The 26,164-nt window shown below is 37.8% G+C and overlaps 2 protein-coding genes across 3 annotated transcripts in view; one reads left to right on the forward strand and one right to left on the reverse strand.

Annotated features, from left to right (window-relative positions):
• Positions 1-13,514, forward strand: part of TERF1 (telomeric repeat binding factor 1) — a 39,851-nt gene extending 26,337 nt beyond the window's left edge. For both annotated transcript variants that reach the window (XM_061123475.1, XM_061123476.1), the window contains 2 exons: positions 4,149-4,258; positions 12,341-13,514. In XM_061123475.1, the coding sequence (XP_060979458.1) occupies positions 4,149-4,258; positions 12,341-12,517 (287 nt within the window). In that variant the 3' untranslated portion in view covers positions 12,518-13,514. The remainder of the gene's footprint in view (positions 1-4,148; positions 4,259-12,340) is intronic.
• An 8,007-nt stretch (positions 13,515-21,521) lies between these two features.
• SBSPON (somatomedin B and thrombospondin type 1 domain containing) overlaps positions 21,522-26,164 on the reverse strand; it is a 31,777-nt gene continuing 27,134 nt past the window's right edge. Inside the window, exon 5 of the mRNA XM_061123477.1 lies at positions 21,522-23,701. Coding sequence (XP_060979460.1) covers positions 23,584-23,701 — 118 coding nt within the window. The 3' untranslated portion in view covers positions 21,522-23,583. The remainder of the gene's footprint in view (positions 23,702-26,164) is intronic.

Raw genomic sequence — 26,164 nt, forward strand, 5'->3', positions numbered from 1 at the left:
GCATCTCTTGCATCACCTGAGTTCTATGCAAAAAAATTTCACCAGTATTCAGTGAAATGATTAATATTTGAATTAGAAGCTTTTTATCCATAAACTCATTTAATCCTTAAAACAATCTGAATCAGTGCATTTGTTTTTTAATCACCCCCATTTTACAGATGAGAAGGCCAAGACAAAAAGAGGTTAAGTGTAGAAAGCCCTTGGTCACACAGATCATGAACAGAACCAGAGCCACAATAACATTTCTGAGTTTTTAGAGCCCATGTCCTTAAATGCTGAGATAGATAAACTGCCTCAAGGAGAGGATAGAATCGAAGCAAATAAAAATTTATTAAAAAGTGATGAGGTTACGTATGTACTTAAAAGTATATTTACACTTAATTTTTAAGAGGTGAAACTGGAGGATTCAGTGAAGTACACATTAATGCTATCTCATAAGAAATATATCAGTAAACTATGATTCCTTCAAAACGAAGAATAAATAATAAGAAATACTTTGATAGCTTGAGTCAGATTGCCTCTATAACAGTAAATATAAACTTCAGACTACTGTTGATTTCAGCTGTAATGGTGAGAGTAGCAAAAAAAGAAAAGATTTGATTAAATACAGTATTCTTTGGAAATACTTTTCCTCACAACTTTGCAGATTTTGTTTCTTTATTTTCTAACTGAATGAGTGTTGCTGTGGGCAGTTTGATATCAACCTGACTCTCCTCCCTTTGTATATGAGTGGTTTTTTCTTCATAGACGCCCAGTTTTTCTTATTTGTGCATTTAATGCTATAAATTCTCCTTTTATTACTGTCTTAGTTTCATCCCTATATGTTATATTTTTATTTTCATCAAAATATATTTTTTACTTCCCTTGAGACTTTTCTCTTTGATCATCTGGACTATTAAGCTGTTTGTTAAATTTTCAAATATTTAAAGATATCCTAGGTATTTTTCTATTAATGATTTACAGTTAATTCTGTTCCAGCCTGAAGATGTACTTTGTAGGATTTCTTTTTCTTTTTTAAGACTAGCTTATGGCCTAGAATGTGGTCTATCTTGGTGACTGTTGATGTACACTTAAGAATGTGAATTCTGCTATCATTGAGTGTACAATGTCGATTAGGTCAAATTGATTCATAGTGCTTTTCAGATGTTCTATATGTATGCTTATTTTTTGTCTTCTTCTACTAATTACTGAGAGAAAGAAGTATTGACGTCTCCAGCTATGATTATGAATTTCTCTTCATTGTTAATCTGTTAATTTATTGTTTCCTTTTTGCCTTTTTAGTCCTCTAGCACCTGTCTGAACAGTTCACAATATGAAAATCTCTGTTCATAACGGTGTGGTTTCCATTAGCCTTTACCAACACATATGGTCTTCCCCTGCAGTGATACCACATTGTCTCTATCACTGTAGTTTAGAAATAACTCAGTATGTGACAGTAATTTCCTTCATCATGCTGCTATTCTTTAGGAACATCTTAAGTATTCTTGGTGTTTTCATCCTCCATGTTGTCGGGGGCGGGAGGAAACTTCATGAAAGATGGCAAGCAGTGAAGCTGCTACCACTCCATAGGTGCCAGAAAGTGTACAACAAGACTCAGTGGGTCGGAACAGGGCAGTTTGCTACAGCACAGCAGGTTGTACATGGCAACAGCATGGTTGTGCTGGTTTCCCTCGCCAGGTCCCAAAGACAGCAGAATGCACCCATGTAGATGCTGCACAGGCAGTAGGTTGTATTGGAAAGAGGAACTTGGGGCCAAGGGTGCTGTTTGAGTAAGCAACAACCAAAACATTGTAGTAAATAATCCAGTTCACTTCTCCAGGAGAGAGTAGCTACATAGTGGTCAGCCTGTGGTTCCGGTGACCTATTGAGGTACCTGAAAGTTTACTAACTTCACAAACTGTTTAGTAAAGTCTTGTACCTTCAGCAAGAACTACAGGAATGCTCAGAGCTCATGATTAATTACCTCTCCTTAGACGTCATTTTAGAATACTCTTGTTAAGTTCTACAAAGAACCCTGTTGAAATTTTATTTGAAATTACATTGTAATAGATAATTTTGGAGAGAGCTAACGCATTTATATTATCTTCCTATGCACAAAAGCATTTCTCTATTTAGATTGTCTTATGTATATTTTTCTTACAGCATGTATGCGTGTGTGCACACACTTAACAAATATAGTAAAACTTTATAATTTACTGCATGTAGATGTTGCCTACTTTTGCTAGATTTATCCCTAAGAATGTTTTATATTTTGTTACTATTGTAAATATTATCTTTTGGTTATTTAAATATTTTAACTGTTGCTAATGTACAGAAATACTGTTGAGTTTTGTTTATTGATCTTGTATGGAACCATCTTGCTAAAACCCTTTTTTAATTCTATGTGTAGATTCTTTTAGGTTTCTATACAGTACAGTAGGGATGAGGGGCTCCAAATCTGTGCAGTCAACACCATACTGCCATCTCTGCCTCAGAAACAAAGGGATTGATAAGTGACTTACCTGAGGGTAAGCAGCTGAAATAGGTGGCATAAAATCAGAACTCAAACCCTAGTTCTTTTGATTCCACATATTATGATCTCTAATCGAACATAAACTTTTCTGCACACTTAAAAAGATTTGTAAAATGAAAACATAGAAACTATATTTATTTTTAAAAATCTGTATAAGTGAACCTATGTAATTGAAAACCACATCATCCAAGGATCAACTATACATATACAGTTTTCTTTCAATAATGACCATTCTATTTCTTTTCAGTTGCATATACATTTATTTCTTATCCTACTAAACTGTAAATAAGAGAGAAAGATTTATTTCTTATACTGTGTCAGATATTCCTTAAACACTATTTTAAGAAACTACAATGATCCTATAAGGTAAATATTCCTTTTTTTAGCAGATGATGGTAAGACAGGCATTGGGAGGTGAAATGACTTGTTCAGAGGCATGAGAGAATCAAGATTCAAAGCACATCCCCTCTGATTTTTTTTTTCTTTGTTTTGTTTTTTTGCAGCTCTGTAACATTGACAATCAGCAGTTAGTCCTCATTCACACTGTCTGTAGATTTTTTTTAAGTGATGGTAGTTAAATAGATAACGAATATATAAATCTTCTTTGATGAATCCTCATTACATTTTCCAGAGAAGGCAATGGCACCCCACTCCAGTACTCTTGCCTGGACAATCCCATGGACGGAAGAGCCTGGTGGGCTGCAGTCCATGGGGTCACTAAGAGTTGGACACAACTGAGCGACTTCACTTTCACTTTTCACTTTCATCCATTGGAGAAGGAAATGGCAACCCGCTCCAGTGTTCTTGCCTGGAGAATCCCAGGGACAGCAGAGCCTGGTGGGCTGCTATCTGTGGGGTCACACAGAGTCAGACATGACTGAAGCGACTTAGCAGCAGCAGCAGCAGCATTACATTTTCTGAGACAACCGCACACAGCTAGATGCAGTATGAGACAGTCCTTATTTTTTTGGCCCAGGCAGCTTTGTTGAGCGCAGTGTCAGTGCATACATACGGAGTTCTCATCTACTTCATGGCGTATTTCCAGATCTCTTTGAATGCCAGAGGGACTTCTTTCTTTTTGGCTTTCTTTCTCTTTGGTCTTTGTTACCGTGTACAAGCTTCAGGGCGACTCCAGTTGTGTGTGCGCTTCCCACTGCTGTGGCTTCTCTGATTGCAGAGCCTGAGCTCTGGGCACCTGGACTTAGCTGCCCACAGCATGTGGGATCCTCCCAGAGCAAGAATTGAACCCTGTGCCTCCTGCGTTGGCACATAAGTTCTCAACCACTGGACTACCAGGGAAGCCCCCACAGGTGCTTCTTGAAACCTACTCCATTGATAAGTTTGTGGATGTTGCTGGTGTCATTTCTAATCACCATCTCATTGATGGCAGAGTGCCCCTTCTCGCCACCCTCTGCAGGAGCGATTCTGCCAGGCCCTTGTTGGAAAGGAAACACATGCCCCCTGATTTTCAAAGGCTGATTTTTGCGTTTATACCATACTGCTTCCAGATTCAAAGGAAAAAGATTAAACAGGTTTTTTTTAATAGCTATAAAATAAATAGGAATTTCATGATAACCTTTAAAAATATAATTCTTTTAATGTGGGCAGTTTTTGATGATAGTGTTTCTGCTTTTAGGTGGAAGAAAGAAAAAGGAGAACAGTAGGCGAGCCTCTGAAAGTAAGAGAATACGTATTTTAAAAAGTCAGCCTGTAACTCCTGAAAAGCATCGACCTAGGAAAAAACAGGTACTTGTTTATTTTACTTTAATAATGCTTAATGTATGTTAAAGTCATAAGGAGTAATTGTGATTATTTCACATTATTTCTGTTCAGCTCTAAAAAATCTTGAGAATAAAATGTTTCCTCTTTGCCATCTTAGATAAGTTGATCAAAATGCCTGTTCAGAGTTCACTCACATTTTAAAGATAATCTTAAGCTGGGTATTAATGACATTTATTTAGAATTATCCATCCTACAGTCCATTTATCAGATGTAGGGTAAAACTTAAATCCACACGGTAAAACTTATTTTTGTATCCTCCTAACAGAGGTTCAGTTTAAATAAGATTTTTGTGTGCTTTAAAAAAGGAGATACCATTTGATATAGAGTTTTCCTGTTCAGAAATCTGAGTCAGTTTTAGGACTCACTCATTTGTTTTTCCTCTCAGTGATTATAGTCCTGTGCTATCTGTCCAGTTTCTGAAACCATTGTTTATTGTATTTTATCTGGTTTTCTAGTTGTTTACAGTAGATGAGTAAATTATTTAAGATGATTTTTTTTATAAGCTATTTGCAAATGGTTCATTGTTGATATGTTGGGGTAGGGTCAAGTCCTGGACTCTGCAGGTTGGTCTAAAATCCAGAAGTCTCTGCCTTATATACTTATCTTTCCCTATGGTTCTTCTGGTAACAATTCTAAGTGGAATTATAGGTGTTACTTAGAGATATACATCAAGAAAACAGTTTCTCTTTTTTTTATATTTGAAACAACATGTGGGATAGCAACTGTACAATTAAAGAATAGAATATAGGTGATATTGTCTATCACTATTTATTATGCCAAAAAATTCTGTGTCTGGTTTTATTTCTAGCTTTCTACTGTTGGCATTTTGGTGGGATAACTTGTTAAATGAACGACCAATTTTATCTTATTTTGTATTGAGATTTGAATTCTTTAAAAATTTTGATTGCAGTAGTCTTGCACAGTTTCTTGGACAATTTCTTTCTCCTACATTTGTATGTTAAACAAACAAAGGTATTTTTGCCTGCCTTATCACAATTTAAAAAGAGGCCGTCCTTTGTAAATTTATTCAGAAGAAAAGTAAGTGGCTTTCAACAATAAAGACTTTTTTCCCATGGATGGTATGTGATGGGAATTACTATACAGTATTTTTAAATTATAAATGATATCATTGTTTAATATATATCATCTGTTTTATTTTAAAACATGTCTATACTACATAGAGCACCAACATATAGGTATGACCAGGAAACAAACCAACAGTCCTGTCTCAGCAGGCAGTGAGTTCAGTCTGTGTCTTGAGATTGACAATTATTTTTCACAGTAAGAGAAAAAAAGGATAGGATAGGAAAGATGAAAAGAACATTATTCCCAACTCCGTTTGAGGAATCTGAGTAAGAAAGTGGAAGGATGTTTTAGTTTTTAAAGCTCCAAAGCCCCTTCTCTCCAGTCAGTTGGTGTTTCAGTATGGACCCTAGGGTGGTAGACCAGCTGGACTTGAGCAGCACAAGGGCACACTGTTTAAAATAACATCCATTTGTTACTGCAAATAGTGGGAGGAATGGACTGTGCTTTCAGACTGATAGTTTACTCGTTCCTGTTTTATGAACCCATAAAGTTTAGAGGATATCAGAACTGCACCACCACAATCGTGACACAGCATCTGCTCAGTATAAAAACTTTGTTTCGGGGGGGAAATCCAGTTGGCCCTTGGGAAAAAATGTCCTGCATTGGATGGTGCCAATACTTAATACTCAGTTATGAACCCACAAGAATATGTGCTTTATAATGAAGACTAGAAATCAGGTCTCTAAATTGAGCTGCTTTTTTAAAATTAGTATTTTATATGATTATGTTTGCCTCCCACATCTTTCCTCTGAGGCAGAAAGTAAAGGGGTAGAAAACTGGTAGGTTCTATTCTTAGAGACACACACAAGGTTTCTTTCTGTTTGGGGACTACTATGGTTCTCAGTTTCTAGAACAGTTGAGTCTCTGGCAGCTTCCTCAGCATCATGGTCTGAGATCTCCATATTCCTGAACAATGCCAATCTGAAGGTTTTGTGTCATGGGAGAGAGAGGTCACCGCTTTAGCTCTGGCTTTCTCTCATCTGAGAGAAGTAAAGGGGGCAGGTAGGAGCAGACCTTTGAGTCATCAAGTCATTACTGGAGAATACAGTAGAGCAAGCCTGTAGCTTGCCTGGTGGCTGTGTAAGGAACAATCCCTTCTCCAAAGTATAGACTTATTATTTATCAGATAAAATAGATGCCTTTGAAATGATTTATATGAACTAGTGGAAGGTAGTTGCTCATTACATATTTCGAAGTTTAGATTTTCGACTTGATTACTCACACCAAATCAGGCTTTAAAAATAGACCAAACTAGGCTAGAATGTATACATTTCAACAGATTAGAAAGTGCAAAATGCCTGTGCCATTTACTGACATAGCACTAGATCCAAGGACTACATTGGTGTAAATAAATGATACCATTCTTAAAGCATTGGGTTTTTTTTCTAAAAGGCATTAGAATTTAAAAATTTTAAAATGTAAGTTGTATAACTTTTTAGCCTTAAGGAAAGAAAAGATCAGTGCATTTTAATTTGTTGTGTGCTTTCTGTATCTTGAGTTATGAGCATGGCTAGATTTAATTTTATTTTTTTCAAGAAAGCAAAAGACAGAATAGTACCAAGGGCACAGTTTTTGCTCTTGTCCTTAAATACATTATCTTAGACTCTTAGTTAACCATGTGTCACTGTGAAGGGAATCTAGTGTAATAGGTCACCAGTACAAAGTAAAGAAATGAAAGCGTGTTAAGCAAAAAAGTAAACTTATGAAATTGTGCTGTCCTTATATTTTCTTTCTAATCTTAACACTGGTAAGTCCATTGTGTCACTTATTCAGTTCCATCTATGAACAATAGAGATTGACCTCTTTAAGTTTTCTCTTTTATTTTTGTTTTTGGCCACGCTGTGTGGCTTGAGTGATCCTAGTTTCCCAACCAGGGATGGAAGAGTATAGTTCCTGTTTGCTGTATGATTACTAATATATTCCATATGGTGTTTTTTAAGACTCTTTCCCCCTTAAATCATAGATGAAATTAAGCAAGGACTGTAAAAAAAAAAAAAAAAACCATTCAGATCAAACAAAATAAGCCATAATCATGAAGTAACAATAATATAAGTTACAGTTGCTCCTTTTCAGTAGAAGAAAAAAAATTAAATGTTTAATGTTAAACATTGTGCTTTTCAATTAACTTTTACTGACAAAATTATAACTTCTAGATCAAAGGTTGACAAACTCTATAAAGGGCTAGGCAGTGAGCCATATACAGTTTCTGTCACATATTCTTCTCTTTATTGAAAGCAACTTTTTAAAATGTAAAAGCCGTTGTTTGACTCCTGCGCTATACAGGGGGCAGTAGCCTGCCTAACGCTGCTGTATATGATCCACTGGAAATACCATTTAAACTTTGGTTGCTCTAAATAGTATAGAACCTAAATAGTATTCAAGCAGAGAATGTTATTTCTTCAGAGAAAGGGCTTTTGTATTTTATCAGATATCATCTGTGCTCTCTATTAAATATTACTGAGATTAAAACAAGGAAACAGTGCTATGTATATAAGATTTGCACAAATCAAAGGCTACTTTTTAAAACAGAATAAATGTGTGGCAGCTTCTTACCCAACAAAAATTCTTAACTTGAAGGACTATAAAATTGATAGGTTTTTTAAAGAGGATTCTAAATGGCTCCTGAAATTTCATGTAAAATTTTATGTACCTTCACTTGTCTGCAAAGTGGGTCCATAGCTTTCATCACATTCTCAAAAGATTTACATGAACCCAGAGATTAATCAGTAAGTACATCCCTCTCCCCTTTAAACTCCTCACTGCACACATGAGAATTTATATCTCCTTTGGTTTTGTGTCAGTTAGTAATGAGGAGTGTGGTGAGGCTTTTAGGAGTGGTGACTAGTGAGGGAAGCGGGCTGGCTTGTCAGGACAGAAGGTCATAGGACAGATGTCGGTCTTTGTCTAGAGGGTGAGTAGCCTTACACTTGTAGGCAGCACCATTGCTGATCGGTGACAGCTCAGACAAACTTCCGCAGGAGGTATAGTGGTGCTTACTGCCAGTTTTATGGCATTGAGTCGTACACAAGATAATTTTGATCTCATGTTTGTCTACAAGCACCTTGAGTTTCTTTTTGGTATGTCAGACAGTTAAGCTGGATTCTCTTTTCCCTCCTTTTAATTGCATCTTATTGTTTAGTCATTAAGTCATGTCCAGCTCTTTGTGACCCCATGCACTGCAGCACACCAGTCTTCCTGGCCTTCGCTATCTCCCGGATTTTGCACAAACCATGTCCATTGAGTCAGTGATGCCATTCAACCATCTCATCCTCTGTCGCCCCCTTCTCCTCTTGCCCCCAATCTTTCCCAGCATCAGGGTCTTTTCCAAATGAGTCATCAAGTGGCCAAAGTTTTGGAGCTTCAGCATGAGTCGAATATTCCAATGAATTTTCAATTGCCATCTTAGCCATTTTAAAGTGTATAGTTCAGTGGCATTAAACACCTCCTGTGCTACCATTACCACCATTCATCCACAGAGCTCTTTTTATCTTACCAAACTGAAGCTCTGTACCCATTAAACAGTAACGCCTCATTCACCCCGCCCCCACAAGCTTCTGGCAACCAACTTTCTCCTTTATCTCAATTTGACTATTGCAGGTACTTCATATAAGTGGAAATCTACGTATTTTTTCTTTTGTATTTGACTCCTTTCACTTAGCATAATGTCCTCATTTACCTTGAGGACAAGATAAAGATCATTTCCCTTGTAGTATGTGTCAGAATCTTCCTTTTTAAGGCTAATGATATTGTGTTCATATACCAAATTTTGCTTATGCAGTTCTCCATCAACGTACACTTGGGTTGCTTCCACTTTTTGTCTATTATGTGTAATACTGCTGTCAATAGGGGTGTGCAAATTTCAAGTCTCTGCACTCAGTTCTTTTGGCTATATACAAAAGAATATAGAATTCTCCCCACAGGTAAAATCATTGGGTCACATGATGCTTTTAATTTTTAAGGAACCATCACACTGTTTTCCCTAGCAGTCACACACGTTTTTGTTACCACCAATGGCACATAAGAGTTCCAGTTTCTCCACATCCTCACCAGCACATGTTATTTTCTGTGTTTGGTTGGTTGTTTGATGGTGTACCTCCTAATGGGTTTGAGGCAATATCTGCTAGGGTTTTGGATTTGCTTTTCTGTAATGATTAAGTGACATTGAGCATGTTTTCAAGTGCTTATTGACCATTTATATATCTTTTTTGGAGAATTGTTCTACTCAAGACCTTTATTCATTTTAAAAATGTATTTGTAGTAAAACATAGCATAAAATTTGTCACCTTAATTGTTTTTTAAGTGTATGATTCACTGGCATTAAATGCATTCACATCGTTGTGCAGCAGCCTCCAGAGCTTTTTCATCTAGCGAAACTGAAACACTATGCTCATTAGACAGCCCCCCATTTCCCCTCCTCCTGTTCCCGTCAACCATTGTTCTGCTTTCTGTTTCTGGGAATCTGACTATTGTAGATATCTCACGTAAGTGAAATCATACAATATTTGCCTATTCATGACTGATGATGGGTGAATTTTTAAACCAAATGTGAGTCAGCTGGGGAAATCATTCATAGTTCAGAAACAGTAAATAATCATTCAGATGACCCTACGGATTGTTCCTGAGCATGTCAGTAGAAGGAATAGTTAGTTGGTCACCTCTAGCAAATGCCAGTAATCTTTTTCTGTGTGTAATACTGAATTTGATTTTTAAAATGTATTAGTCATTTTCTCCAAAAACAAAATAATGTATCTTTAATTAGTTTGTGTTCGTTGTGTTGTCAGAAATCTGTTGGAGGAAGTGAGAAGGTTTGAGTTTTGTGTGTGTGTATGTACTTTGCCCAACATAGAACAGGGTTTTCACTGAGTTCATTAGGGAAGAATTAAATATTCATGAGTTCTATTTGGTATTACATGAATCCTACACATTTCTAAGGCTTCCCAGGTGGGCATTAGTGGTAAAGAACTTGCCTGCGAGTGCTGGAGACACAGGAGACTCGGGTTCAATCCCTGGGTCGGAAGGATCCCCCGGAGGAAGAAAGAGCTACGACTCCAGTATTCTTTTTTATTATTATTTATTTATATTAGTTGGAGGCTAATTACTTTACAATATTGTAGTGCTTTTTGCCATACACTGACATGAATCAGCCATGGATTTACATGTGCTCCCCATCCCGATCCCCCCTCCCACCTCCCTCCCCATCCCATCCCTCTGGGTCATCCTAGTGCACCAGCCCTGAGCACTTGTCTCATGCATCCAACCTGGGCTGGCGATCTGTTTCACAATTGATAATATACATGTTTCAATGCTATTCTCTCAGATCATCCCACCCTCACCTTCTCACACAGAGTCCAAAAGTCTGTTCTATACATCTGTGTCTCTTTTTCTGTCTTGCATATAGGCTTATCATTACCATCTTTTAAAATTCCATATATGTGCATTAGTATACTGTATTGGTGTTTTTCTTTCTGGCTTACTTCACTCTGTATAATGGGCTCCAGTTTCATCCATCTCATTAGAACTGATGCAAATGTTTTCTTTTTAATGGCTGAGTAATATTCCATTGTGTATATGTACCACAGCTTTCTTATCCATTCATCTGCTGATGGGCATCTAGCTTGCTTCCATGTCCTGGCTATTATAAACAGTATTCTTGCCTGGAGAATTCCATGGACAGAGGAGCCTGGCTGGCTACAGTCCATGGTGTCGCAAAGAGTTGGACATGACTGAGTACGCATGAGAGAGAGGAAGAGGGAGAGAGACATATCTCTAATCTATTAACAGCTGTAGAATTTTAAGAGACATTGTGGGCATAAGTCAGACAAATTGGGCTTGTGATGGATGAGCTTCCCAGGTGGCTCAGATGGTAAAGCGTCTGCCTGCAATGCGGGAGACCCGGGTTTGATCCCTGGGTTGGAAAGATCTCCTGGAGAAGGAAATGGCAACCCACTCCAGTATGCTTGCCTGGAGAATCCCATGGACAGAGGAGCCTGGTAGGCTACAGTCCATGGGGTCACAAAGAGTCGGACACGACTGAGCGACTTCACTTTCACTTTCACTTTAGTTCTCACACCTTATAGCTGTCTGATTTGGGGCAGCAGAGCCATAGTATGTCATGTAAAATGAACAGTAATATAGTCAGGACCCTTGACAATATCACCACAACAAGATCTTACAGAAATCTAAGATATATTCACAGAATTTCTTCCACCATTAAGAAATTGTAACATATTGGTTTTTTAAAATGTGTATTTAGATTTTTTTTTTAAAGAATTGTTTCTGATATTACTCAGCCATTAAAAAGAATTCATTTGAATCAGTTCTAATGAGATGGATGAAACTGGAGCCCATTATACAGAGTGAAGTAAGCCAGAAAGATAAAGACCAATACAGTATACTAACGCATATATATGGAATTTAAAAAGATGGTAACGATAACCCTATATGCAAGACAGAAAAAGAGACACAGATGTACAGAACAGACTTTTAGATTCTGTGGGAGAAGGCGAGGGTGGGATGATCTGAGAGAACAGCATTGAAACAAGTATACTATCAAGGGTGAAACAGATCACCAGCCCAGGTTGGACGCATGAGACAAGTGCTCAGGGCTGGTGCACTGGGAACACCCAGAGGGATCGGATGGGAAGGGAGGTGGGAGGGGGGATCGGGATGGGGAGCACATGTAAATCCATGGCTGATTCATGTCAATGTATGGCAAAAACCACTACAATATTGTAAAGTAATTAGCCTCCAACTAATAAAAATAAATGGAAAAAAATAAAAGAATTGTTTCTGTGAATAACTGTTCTACTTTTTATCCACTTTTGACAGATGTTAACTAGACTTATTGTGATGATCATTTCACAATATATATGAATACTAGATCATCATGTTGTACACCTGAAACTAATGCTATTTGTCAAGAACTGTTCTGTGATTAACTATCCTACTTTTCATCAAAAGGCATGGCTTTGGGAAGAAGACAAGAATCTGAGATCTGGCGTGAGGAAATACGGAGAGGGAAATTGGTCTAAAATACTATCACATTATGAATTCAACAACCGAACAAGCGTCATGTTGAAAGACAGATGGAGGACTATGAAGAAGCTAAAACTGATCTGTTCAGACAGTGAAGACTGAGAGTGTTTGCAGAGCTTGATGAGACAACAGTTTAACACTCTGGTCACTGCATGTTGTTTGAAAGTTGGTCATTAATGTAGTTTAAAATTCTGTTTAAAGCATTACAGTATTTTTTCTGTGGCACAGTCATTCAGTATGAGGATTTGTGCTGTTAGGAGCATTACCATCATTGTATTCTTTAAGAATCTTTTTCCTTTGATAAAATAAATTTTTTTGAACCCTAGTGCTTTCAATCCTCCTACCTCCAAACCCTATTCCAATAAAAAAGTGAAAGCCTGATTAGAGGAAAAATATACTGCTGTTAACCTGCTATCTATGTGTGGGCTGACTTCAACTCCGTGACACACGTAAAAGTGAAGTTTCTAAATCAGTGAGTAAGAGGCCTTTGACATAAGGAGTAATGATTTATGACCTTAATATGTTAATTACTAACACATTTGCTGGTAGAATGATAAATGTACAGAATAATCTATGAGATATACTTAAATTTTCCTTTTAAGTAGTTTCATTTTAAAGGAAATAACTTGAAAATGTAATACCCATAGGACAAAGTTTATACTACTACCAAGAATAGCTTATGTTTCATTTACGTACATTTGACTTTGGTTCTGGTGTTAAAACTTTGACAGATAGTTTAAATAAAGCTTCTTTGTAACCTGGTGCCATAAATATCAATTTCTCCGATATTTTCATTTAATTAAATATCAGGCCTAAATGGCATTCTGTAAATGTTTGAATTGGCTTCAAACATAATCATTTTAATGTCTGTGATAAATAGTAAATAAGCAAAATCCTGCACACCTTATTAGACAACTTTTGAGTTTTTACCAACATACTCTTTATAGAGAATTTTGTCAAAAACTAGAATTATTTAGCATTTTGAGTTATGTATGTTTTAGTAACAAGTATGTGAAAATGCTTAAGTATTTGCACAAAAAATTAAATGATTATTTTGTCATTTGTTTTTCTTATTAAAGTTTTATACATTACTTTCTCATTGTTGCTGAGTTTGTTGTCTTATATGTATAATAAATTAAAATGTGGATAATCTTCCCTGATTCTATCTGTCCTGCTACAGTACTAGTTGCCATCACTGTGTTTACTGCAGACATTTTGATGATCAGTGCCAAAGCTGATGGTTTTATTTATGAGCCAAAATAGACCAGTTTGTCAACCTCTTTCCAAACACCCTAAATCATCAGATCTAAACTGATAGGAACTGTAAGATGCTCAGTTATTTCATGTGCCACTAAAAAAGATCACTAAGAATTATGCTATAATGTGGTGCTTTCTTATTTAGAATTTTATTTTTAATTAAAGAACTGTTATAGATTTATGTAAGCATAGGTTTTTATTATATAACTTGTAGATACACAAAAAGGAAAAGTGAAATAAATTGGGTTATTGTATTCCTAAATGCTTCCTCATTTTTATCTGAATACTTTGAATTTTTAAACTGAAATTTGTTCAGACATCTAGACTCACCTACAGTTGTAAGAAATAATAGGTCCTTGTACACCTGCTCCAGCTTACCCCAGTGTTAGTTAAACCCCAATAAGTCACCATCAGATTATTGATATAAATCATCAGTTTTACCTGGATTTTCCCAGTCTTGTACCGTGTGTGTATGGTGTATGTAATTCCAAACAACTTAGCACTTGTGTAAGTGCATGTATCTACCACAGGCAAGATATTCCAACACCGTGAGGATCGCTTCTGTTGCGACTCATCTCTCTCTCCTACAGCATTCCTCCAACCCTTGACAACCACTAATCTGCCCTTCATTTCTAAAACAGTCATTAAAAAGGTTACATAGAGAGTGACAAAGTGGAGAGTTTCAGAGAGACTTCCTTTTTCTGAAACAAATATTAAGCTGGCAAAAAAAAACTATTAGAATCAACTTTTTGAAATGAATCTAATAACTTAAATGGGGAGTGCTTAGTGAAAAAAAGAGGCTGCTAAATTGTAGAGCATTCTGGTGGTTTTCCTTGCCCTGTTCGAGGAGACCAGTGATCTATGTTGTCGGGGTGCAGTTTAACAATGTGGGAGAGGCCAACACAGACCTTGTGCTCAGGATTGTGGTGGGGTGTTTCCATGTCTGACAGTTCCCTGAGGGTTCAAAGATTTGCCTTTGTTTTGCCTCCTCTGAACTCATGGGCTTTAAAAGTAGTGCCTACATCTGCCTGGGGTCAGGGACAGCAGACAGATTGAAGAGCCTGGAGAAGAAAATCAGTTCAGTTGCTCAGTAGTGTCCAACTGCAACCCAATGGACTGCAGCATGTCAGGCTTCCCTGTCTATCACCAACTCCCAGAGCCTGCTCAAACTCAAGTCCATTGAGTTGGTGATGCCATCCAACCATCTCATCCTCTGTCATACCCTTCTGCCTTCAATCTTTCCCAGCGTCAGGGTCTTTTCCAATGAATCAGCTCTTCCCATCAGGTGACCAAAGTATTGGAGCTTCCAACTTCAGCATCAGTCCTTCCAATGAATATTCAGGACTGATTTCCTTTAGGATGGACTGGTTGGATCTCCTTGCAGTTCAAGGGACTCTTAAAGAGTCTCTCCAACCCCACAGTTCAAAAGCATCAATTCGGCGCTCAGCTTTCTCTATAGAGTCCAACTCACATCCATACATGACTACTAGAAAAACCATAGTTTTGACTGGACGAACCTTTGTTGGGAAAGTAATGTCTCTGCTTTTTAATATACTGTCTAGGTTGGTCATACCTTTTCTTCCAAGGAACAAGCATCTTTTAATTTCATGGCTGCATGAAATGTTTGGTAGGTAAAGGCTTTGAAAGTCTTGAGTAAACCAGGGAATCCAGAAGACCAGGCACCTGTGCCCAGGACTAGATGCAGTCTCAGGAAAGACCTGGGAACACCCTAGGCCTCTATGCTGTGTGACCTTTAGGCTTCATAAAGGCCGGAGATGGAGGCTAAGGCAGAGTTAGTTGTAGGTGGCCTGTTCAGCGTTGAATGAATTACCCAACTCAGAGCCAAACTGCAAAGGCTGGGAGAGTGTCTGTTTTTTTTTCCTTAATTAATTAATTATTTTTTATTTCTCTGGGTCTTCCCTGCTGCATGGGGGCTTTCTCTAGTTGCTGTGAGTGTGAGCAGGGGCTACCCTCTAGTTGCAGAGCACAAGCTTCTCATTGTAGTGGCTTCTCTTGTGGAGCATGGGCTTAGGCACGTGGGCTTATACATGGGCTTAGTTCCCCCATGCATGTGGGATCTTCCCAGACTAGGGATTGACCCCATGTCCCCTGCATAGCCAGGTGGATTCTTAAATGCTGGATCACTAGGGAAGTCCTTTTTCTTTTTGATTTAAGGAAATGAACTACTCTGTATTCTTTGTCTTCCCAACCCCAGCCCCCCCCTGCCCCCGCCGCAACTCAACAAATTCATGTATATAGCCATACTTGTTCATTTGCATTTCTACAAAGTAAGGTTATATAACTCAGTTTAGTCACTCAGTCATGTCTGACTCTGCGACCCCATGAACCGCAGCATGCCAGGCCTCCCTGTCCATCACCAACTCCCGGAGTCCACCCAAACCCATGTCATTGAGTCGGTGGTGCCATCCAACCATCTCATCCTCTGTCGTCCCCTTCTCCTCCTGCCCTCAATCTTTCCCAGCATGAGGGTCTTTTCAAATAAGTCAGCTCTTCACATCAGGTGGCCAAAGTATTAGAGCTTCAGCTTCATCATCAGTCCTACCAATGAACACCTAAAGGACTGATCTCCTTTAGGATGGACTGGTTGGATCTCCTTGCAGTCCAAGGGACTCTCAGGAGTCTTCTCCAATACCACAGTTCAAAAGCATCAATTCTTCTGCACTCAGCTTTCTTTATAGTCCAACTCTAGCATCCATACATGACCACTGGAAAAACCATAGCCTTGACTAGATGGACCTTTGTTGGCAAAGTAATATCTCTGCTTTTTAATATGTTGTCTAGGTTGGTCATAACTTTCCTTCCAAGGAGTAAGCGTCTTTTAATTTCATGGCTGCAATCACCATCTGCAGTGATTTTGGAGCCCAGAGAAATAAAGTCTGCCACTGTTTCTACTGTTTCCCCGTCTCTGCCATGAAGTGATGGACTGGATGCCATGATCTTAGTTTTCTGAATGTTGAGCTTTAAGCCAACTTTTTCACTCTCCTCTTTCACTTTCATCAAGAGGTTCTTTAGTTCTTCACTTTCTGCCACAAGGGTGGTGTCATCTGCATATCTGAGGTTATTGATATTTCTCCCGGCAATCTTGATTCCAGCTTGTGCTTCCTCCTTATATCACAACTATTTGAGTTATGGAAATAAATGAAGCCACTCAAAAATGAAAACAAATAGGCTGTTTATTCAGAGCTTGATATAGCACAGAAGCCAGCCAGCATCACTTGTGTTTGGCAGAGATGCAGGCAGATGTTTATAGTGGGAAAGCTTTGTAGTAAAAAATCAAGGCTTCAGGCGTGCTCTGATTGGAGGTTGTTGGCATGAGGAAGCTGGAGGCCGGCCAGCTAGCAGCAGGCATCTTATGTAATTGTTTTGGGGAACATACTTGACTTTCTCTGCTCTTAAGTTAAAAGTAGGGACAAAAAAATTGTAATGTTGGTAATCATCAACTGAGTCCTGTCCATTCTGGGTAGATAGCTTTGGGAATTCAGTTCCTCATTCTAAACTGTTTGCCACAGAGGTTATGGCTCAGCATTGTCTTGTAAGTTCTGCCCATTGTCAATTTTTAAATTCATTCTCTGAGTTTCCAGTTTATGCTTGCAAGGCTTTTCCAATTTACATGAAGTGTAATATTAAGAATAATATTAGGGACTTCCTGGTTGTGCAGTGGCTAAGACTGCCCTTCCAATGCAGATGGCCCAGGTTTAATCCCTTGTCAGGGAACTAGTTCCCAAATGCTACAGCTAAGAGTTCACATGCCACAACTAAGACCCAATGCAGCTGAATAAATGTTTAAAGAGGAATAATATTAACTGTTACATTTATTATAAAATATTAGGTATGATATTGTAACCCCTAGAGCAACCATTTAAAAAATACACATATATAACTAATATATAAATTGAAATAGTAAAAATTATTTAAATAATCCCTAAGAAAGTAAAAACAGAGAGAAGGGGAAACAGGAAGCAAAACCCAACAAAACCACAAGGACTAACAAAAAAACAAATGGTGCTCCTGAATGCAGCCACATGAATAATTACATTAAATGTCAATGATCTAAGCCAGGGTAAGCAAGCTTTCTGTAAAGGGCCAGATGAAATATTTTAGGCCTTGTGGACCACTGGGTTTCTGTCAACTCTACTTGAAATGGCCCATAGACATAAACATGCAAATGAATGGGCGTGACTGTGTTTCAAGGAAGTTATGTTTACAGAAACTACAGGCAAGATTTAGCCTGCAGGTTGTAGTTTGCTGACCCATGACTTTCAGTTCTAGATTTTGTTTTCTTCCTCTGAATTATGTTGGACTTTGTTCTGATAGGCAGTTAATTCCAAATCTGGGTCTTAATTCTCTCTTTTTTTTTAAGTCGGTTAGAACCACTTTGAAACTGAATTAGCAGTTTGAGATTTCTAAAACCCAGGCTGGTGATGAGAATTTGGGCTGCAGATTCACAGGACGGCTGACTGGTGACAACCTCTTTGACCCAAAGCAGTGTTCCCACAATTCCTTGGGGAGAAGGGGAGAGTTTGGGATTTGTTTCCAGTTCAGTCTTCCTCTGAGAAGACAGTCTTTCAGCATCCCTGTTTAATTATACTCCATCTCAGTCTGGGCGTGGGCTGTGCATTTGGGCAGCCCTCCTTGCTGAAGAAGAAGAGAGGGTGGCAAGGGAAATGGCGCTGTAAAATGGGTCCCCCAGGACTTCCCTGGTGGTCTAGTGGCTAAGACTACATTCCTGGGATGCTGGAGAGGACCTTGCTTACTGAAATTCCCTCTTCTAGGCATCAGACTCTCCTTCCTTCTGCTTCACTGGTCCTGAAATTTTACGGCCACCTCTTTTCAGGTTCTTCCCTCTCAATCTCCTTATCAGTATACTCTTTGTCTTTTTTAAAAAAAAATCCTTTAACTTTATTGGGAATCTGGAGGTAAAGGAGGTAAATATATTTTTCGACTTGCCACGTTTAATTGAGAAAAGTACCCTAGTGTTTGGGATGGACATGTACACACTGCTATATTTAAAATGGATAACTAACAAGGACCCACTGTAGAGCACAGGGAAGTCTGCTTAATGTCAGGTGGCGGCCCGAATGGGAGGGGAGTTTGGGGGAGAATGGATACATGTACATGTCTGGCGGAGTCCCTTCACTCTTCACCTGAAACTATCACAAAATTGCTTGCTAATCAGCTATACTCCAATACAAAATAAAAAGCTAGAAAGAAAAAAATACCCTGTTGAGGACCACTTCACAAGGCTTCTGAATCTCTACACCTCTGAAAGGCTGAATCTTTGCCTTCACACTTTAATTAGTACCTTGACTGATACGGAAATGCTAGTTTCAAAATTATTGTCCTTCAGAACTTGGCGGCTTTATTCTATTAGACTTCAAGTATCCACTGATGCTGATGAGAAGACTGCTGTTTCTCGTGGGAATTCTTGTTCCTTTGTAGGTAATCTGCTTTTCTTTCTTTGAAAGATTTTATAGTGTTTTTTTTTTTTCAGATTTTTAAAAATTAATTAATTAATTTTACTTTACAATACTGTATTGGTTTTGCCATACGTTGACTTGAGGCCTCCACGGGTGGACATGTGTTCCCCATCCTGAGCCCCCCTCCCACCTCCCTCCCCATCCCATCCCTCTGGGTCATCCCAGTGCCCCAGCCCCGAGCACCCTGTATCATGCATCGAACCTGGACTGGCGATTCATTTCACATATGATAATTTAAGTGTTTCAATGCCATTCTCCCGTATCGTCCCGCCCTTGCCCTCTCCCACAGAGTCCAAAAGACTGTTCAATACATCTGTGTCTCTTTTGCTGTCTCGCATACAGGATGATCGTTACCATCTTTCTAAATTCCATATATATGTGTTAATATACTGTATTAGGGTTTTTCTTTCTGGCTTACTTCACTCTGTATAATAGGCTCTAGTTTCATCCACCTCATTAGAACTGATTCAAATGTATTCTTTTTAATGGCTGAGTAATATTCCATATGTATATAAAAAGACTGGAAATAGAACTACCATATGACCCAGCAATCCCACTACTGGGCATACACATTGAGGAAACCAGAATTGAAAGAGACACGTGTACCCCAATGTTCATCGCAGCACTGTTTATAATAGCCAGGACATGGAAGCAACCTAGATGCCCGTCAGCAGACAAATGGATAAGAAAGCTGTGGTACATATACACAATGGAATATAGTCTTTTCTTTATCCTTGATTTTAAATTTCACAAGTTTGTCTCTAGGGGTGGAGAGTTTTAAGATCCATTTTGTTTGTGCTCGGTGGGACTGCCACACCCAAGAAGAATGGCTCTGCTTCCATCTTCTTTTCTACATGTTTGAAAGGGCATGGTCCCCCTATTCTGGTTTATCCATCCATAAAATCCTATGTGCTTTCAATCTTCAAAAAGTTTCTTCAAAATCTATGAGCTGATTCCATCCCTGCCTTCTCATCTGTGTTACAGACTCTTCCATGACTCCTATAATCTCAATGGGAGTTGAGGAAGAAGACAAACATGTTTATCCATCTGTCACCTTGACCTAGAAGTTTCACTTCTCTTTCAATATATTCATCAGAATATTCAGGTTTTTTAAACCATCTTACACTTATTTGTATAAACCTTCACCAAAATAGTCTTAGAGGGAAGGACTAGTTTTATTTTACATCATTTTAGCTCATTCCTAGAAGAAACGGTAATTACAATTTTTATGCCAGAGCAGAACTAAACAATGTAAGTTATTGCTATTGCTATTTATGCATAATCAACATTCTTGGATAAAAACATCCCAAGAAAGAGAACTCCCTGGTGGTCCAGTGGTTAAGAATAGGCCTGCCAATTCAGGGGACATGAGTTCAATTCCTGGTCCAGGAACTAAGATCCCACATGCTGCAAGGCAACTAAGCCTGTGCTCCACAACTACTGAGTCCGCACACAACTACTGCTGAAGCCCGCACACTCTAGAGCCTGTGCTCCACAACAAGAGAAGCCACTGCAATTAGAAACCTGCACCTTGCAATGAGAGAAAGCTGGCACAAAACCAAAAATCCAGCACAGACAAAAATAAGGAAATAATTTTTTTTAATTCCAAGAAAGACCCTAAAAAGATTATAGTTTACCTTGATCCTTTTCCTACTCTTTTCTTTTCTCATTTTCCCTCCCTCAGCTTTTCTCTACTAAATGATCACCATCTTTAATTCCTTTCCCCTTCTTTCCTGAGTGAGTATATTTACTTTTGTTCAAATTACTTTTCTCATGCACTTCTGAAAAGCAGCCTATTAAGTAGTGCTAGAGCCTGTAAATCATTGTAGAGTGTCATTGGAAAGGACCCCAACTCTAACATACTCATTAAAAAGGAATACCAAAGAAGTCTTAAATCCTTGATCTTTATCTCTGAAAACAGAAAATTTTGGGTTCTTCATTCATCATTTAGACCACATGTTTCAGTTTGTTTCAGTTTTGTACTGTTTCCTTGGGCTTCACTAGAAGTAATAACAAGCCTTTCAAGATCATTATTTAGTAGTTATGTCTTCCAGCCCTTGAAATTCTTCATAAGAATAGAAACAACAAAAATATGCTTCAATATGAAAGTAATTAATGGTCCTGTAGTGAAAGCTAAATATGTAATTTGAAAATTGGTTTTATACAACTCAAACTATGCTGAATGTTATAACATATTGGAACCATAAATACATCATAGCTTTATTGCTGTTAGTCATCATACATATGCCTATCAACTCTAAAATGTTTTCTTTTGGCTTTTGTGAAATTTTTTGTTTATTCTCTGACTTGTCCAGAAAACTTGGGTATTTTCTAGCCAAACAAGTAAAGAGTTTTTCAAAATGTGAACAGAAAGTTTATTTACTGGTATAAAATTTTAAGTAACATTGAAAATTACCCAAGTATGCCTTCAAAACTTTTGTTTTACAAATGTTAGAAATGGTCTTGAAATGTTAATACTGAGCTGATAGTTGAAGTTCCTAACTCTTATGAGACTCAAATTTTTATTGTTAGTTTATGAAGAAATTAGTTTACCACAAAACAGTCCTGACATTTAAACAAATACATTCTCAGAAATATTGCTACTCTCAGCATTAAATATTGGGGACTTTTCCATCCCTATCAAAGTTGCTATTGTCATTATATCATTACATGATAAGTGCCAAGAAAGAGGTATTTTAGTATATCATTTGTTAGTAAATAATATTTTATACATATGAAATCAAAGAAATTTCATATACAGGCACACCTCATTTTATTGTGCTTTGCAGATAGAATTTTTTTTTTTTTTTTTTACAAATTGAAGGTTTGTGGCAATAGATTGAGTAAATCTATTGGTGCCATTTTCCCAATATCATTTGCTCACTTTGTGTGTCTGTGTTCCATTTTGGTAATTCTCAGCATATTTCAAACTCTTTCATCATTATTATTATACTTGTTCAAGTGATCTGTGATCAGTGATCTTTGATGTTACTACTCACTAAAGGCTCAGATGATGGTTAGTAGTTTTGGTTTTAAAAAAAGTAATTTTTAATTAAGGTATGTACATTTTTTAGACATAATGCTATTGCACACAATAGACTGCAAACTTATGGTGTAAATGTAACTTTTTATGCACTGGGAAACCAAAACTATCTTATGACTCCCTTCACTGTGGTGGTCTGGAGCCAAATTCAAATATCTCCGAGGTTTACCTGTAGTTTAACTCTCCAGATTCAGTTCTCTGAAGAAAATATTCTGAATTTAAAATTTGCTTCAGAAATAAAAAGGGCTTTGCATTTATAGAACAGTCTTTGGCAACATTAGGCTCTTCATCAAAGCTGAATTCTGAATGAGAAGCTAAGATTTGGCTCTGTCAGTCCAGATTCTTCAACAAGGCCTTTTGTCTCTGGTTCATTGATTTTCCAATCATACAATAAGGAAACTAATACTTCTGTGTTTGTAGATGTGGGGTGGGGATGGGGATCATAGCATTTGTAATAAATCTATGCCTTCCATAATCTATGCCTCTACCTTCTACTCCAAACAAAAGAAAACCTGTGTTATAGGGGGGGAAAAAGTAGGAAGTTTACCTCAATTAAACTTGAAGTTGGACTCCAAAATTATTGTAGCCAATTTCAGGCTTTACGCCTTGGAAATAATTTTTGATGCTAATGATGGTAGAATGTTCATAATTAAAGCAATTGTTTCACTTATCGTTGCCAAAATTTCACTTCATGGAAATTAAAACATTTAAAGGAATTGTACTGACCTAGAATGAACATTTGATTGATGCTTTTCAGTTAACAGAAGAAAATTTCTTCTGTTTAAAAAAAAAAAAAGTATATTTAGTAGAGCTGTTGGTTTTGCTTACTAAATCTCAAACAACTTGTTCTGTGGAAAATTATTTGTGACAAATTTGCTTGAAATTATTATTGCAGAATTTGTGGAATAATATATGGGAAATGCATGCGTGAGTGTACATATGTCTGTAGACATTTTTTAAGGCAAGAAGTTTTTAAGAGATTACAGAATAGAAAGAAAGGACCCAAGATTCAAAGCATGTGTATCCTTAAATGACAACTTACCAGTAAGTGGACCAACAAAACGTAGTCATTTCAGTGCAAACAGACTTACTCTGTGTCCAGAGGGCTACCTGTTCAATGAGGAGGCTCCAAGTGACAGGCCAAGGTCATAAAACCACAGGAGACTTTAGGATGGGTCCTCAAAACAGTAAAAAATAAAAATAAAGGCACTGTGTTTCTTAAGAACTGGCCCCTGAATTTCTTTTCTCTGCTTCAGAATGTGGCAATGACATATATTTAGGAACTTTAGGCTGAAGAGTTTTCAAAGGAAACATGACTTGCTAGTATTTAGCATGTTTACAAACACCTTTTGAAACATTTATATCATGATCTATATAAAAATGAAACTGTGAACAGCTGGACAAGAACACTGTTCTACCCGCCGAACTTTTTTCCAAGTTCCTTGACATCGAGGATTGCCAATTGCTTGCCAATGGAGGGTCTGATTCCTGAAATGATATTTTGAAAATGTGAGTTACACTAAAGCAAACCAAAGGTGATTCTGATTGGCAGAATTATAAATCAAGGTTTTGGTTTTTGTTTTTTTAAAAGGTTAACACTTGGAGTTTTGAAGTGCATTACAAATTGAAATTAAAAAACAAACATGATCACAACTCACAACTGTTTCTTTTCTTTGGGTTCTGTCAAAACAAGTTACCAATTAACCCTTATTTGAGGACCTCCCCCCACCCTGCACATTGAGAATTGTAGTTTGAGGTCACTGCATTTGTGTCTCTCAGTGGCCCTGAGTATACGAAGTGTTGCATAAAGGAAAATGACTTTCTGTTTTGTGTACATGTTTTTAGTGTATTTTTATTGGAGTCTAGTTGCCTTACAGTGTTGTGTTAGTTCTACTATACAGCAAAGTGAATCAGCTACACGTATGCATATATCGGCTCTTTTTTGGATTTCCTTCTGATTTAGGTCACCACTGAGCACTGAGTAGGTTTCCTGAGCTCTATAATAGGTTCTCTACCTATTTTATACATAGTATCAATAGTGCATATATGTCAATCCCAATCTCCCCAATTCATCCCATCTCCCAGGGTTCCCACACTGGCATCCAGCTGTTTGTTCGCTATGTCTGTGTCTCTATTTCTGTTTTACAAATAAGGTAATCTATGCCATTTTTCTAGAGCCGACAGGTATGCATGAATACATGATATTTGTTTTTCTGTTTCTGACTTACTTCTCTCTGTATGACAGTCAGTCCCTAGGTCCACCCACATCTCTACAAATGACCAAATTTCATTCCTTTTTATGGCTGAATAATATTCCACTGTATATATGTAACACATCCTTATCCATTCCTCTGTTGATTGTCATTTAGGCTGTTTCCATGTCCTGACTATTTAAATAGTGCTGCAATGAATGTTGGAGTGCATGTTTTTCTGAGCTGTGGTTTTCTCTGGGTATATGCCCAGGAGTGGGATTGCTGGATACTGTTTTGTGTACATCTAAATTAGAGGGGACTGAACCAAATGATTCCTTGTAATCCTTTCCAACTCTTTGATTCCATAATTAAAAATGTGAGCAGTGAAAAGAAAATAGCCCTATTATTGAAATTATTATTTTTTAAGTCACTGGAACTTCAGCCAGGGTTGAAGGTGCTTTATGGGTACATATTAAATTATAATATTCATTTTAAAGTCAAAATATGGATGAGGTATTCAGGAAAATGTTAAGTCTACATATTAAGTTTCTGTTTCATGTGAATTCTTTACCCACTTTACTCTTCGTGTGCATACTCGATATAGAGGCTGTTGGACACAAGAGACTAATAAACATAAAGTCAAGTTATTAAGTATTAAAATATGCTCTGGGAATAATGATTAACTAGAAAGGTCCACATTTTTCTTTCTAATCTATTTTTACCAATTCCATCTTACATTTTTAAAAGCCATAAACCAAGCCATCACAAATTCTACCCGTCTCTTAGTTATGAATAATGTTATTGGATTTAACTGGTAGATAAGTACAGGACGGGAATGGGTTTTTAGAAAGGTAAAATGTTTTCAAGTGTCAATTCTTTTGGACAATCTAGATTTCTGTAGATTTATGCAATATTATGATTTACAAGAAACATATTTGGCCGTTCAGGTGACTAAACCATATTTCTCATGTGTATTTGGTTTTTGTCCAGTTTCTAACTGACAGTCCCCAAAGCCATTGGAATTTCTTAAATGTTGACAGTGATAAAGGTGTCTTTATGTGAATGGGCAGATTTTTGGAAGCACCTGAAGTTGAGAGTTGGTTGCCCGGAGAATTAACCAGGTGGTTAGCACTTTGGAATTCATGGCTCCACACCCCCAACCCTAACGTCCAGGGATGGGAGAGGGGCTGGAAGTTGAATCAGTCAGTAGCCAATGACTATTGGTGTCACTATCAATGACACCTCCATCGTGAGACATCCAGGAAAGCCAAAAGGACAGAGTTCAGAGGGTGTCTAGATGAGTGAACACACGGAGACGTGGGGAGAATGACACCCCTTCCCACACTTCTTCCCTGTCTCCCATCAGGCTGTTACTGAATTATATCCTTTTACAATAAACTGGTCATCTCATCAGGCTTCCCAGGCGGCACTAGTGGTAAAGAACCGGCATGCCAATGCAGGAGGCATAAGAGACATGGGTTCAATCCCTGGGTCGGGAAGACCCCCCTGGAGGAGGGCATGGCAACCCACTTCAGCAATATTCTTGCCTGGAGAATCCCATGGACAGAAGAGCTTTGTGAGTTACAGTCCACAGGGTTTCAAAGAGTCAGACACAACTGAAGTGACTCAGCACACACACATGCACGGTCATCTAGTCCGTCAATGTGTCTCTGAGTTCTGTGAGCCACTCTAGCAAATTAATCAGACCTGAGGAAGGGATCATGGAATCTCTGATGTATAGACAGTCAGTCAGAAGCAC

The sequence above is a fragment of the Dama dama genome, chromosome 21, assembly GCF_033118175.1.
Source record: "Dama dama isolate Ldn47 chromosome 21, ASM3311817v1, whole genome shotgun sequence".
Taxonomy (NCBI): domain Eukaryota; kingdom Metazoa; phylum Chordata; class Mammalia; order Artiodactyla; family Cervidae; genus Dama; species Dama dama.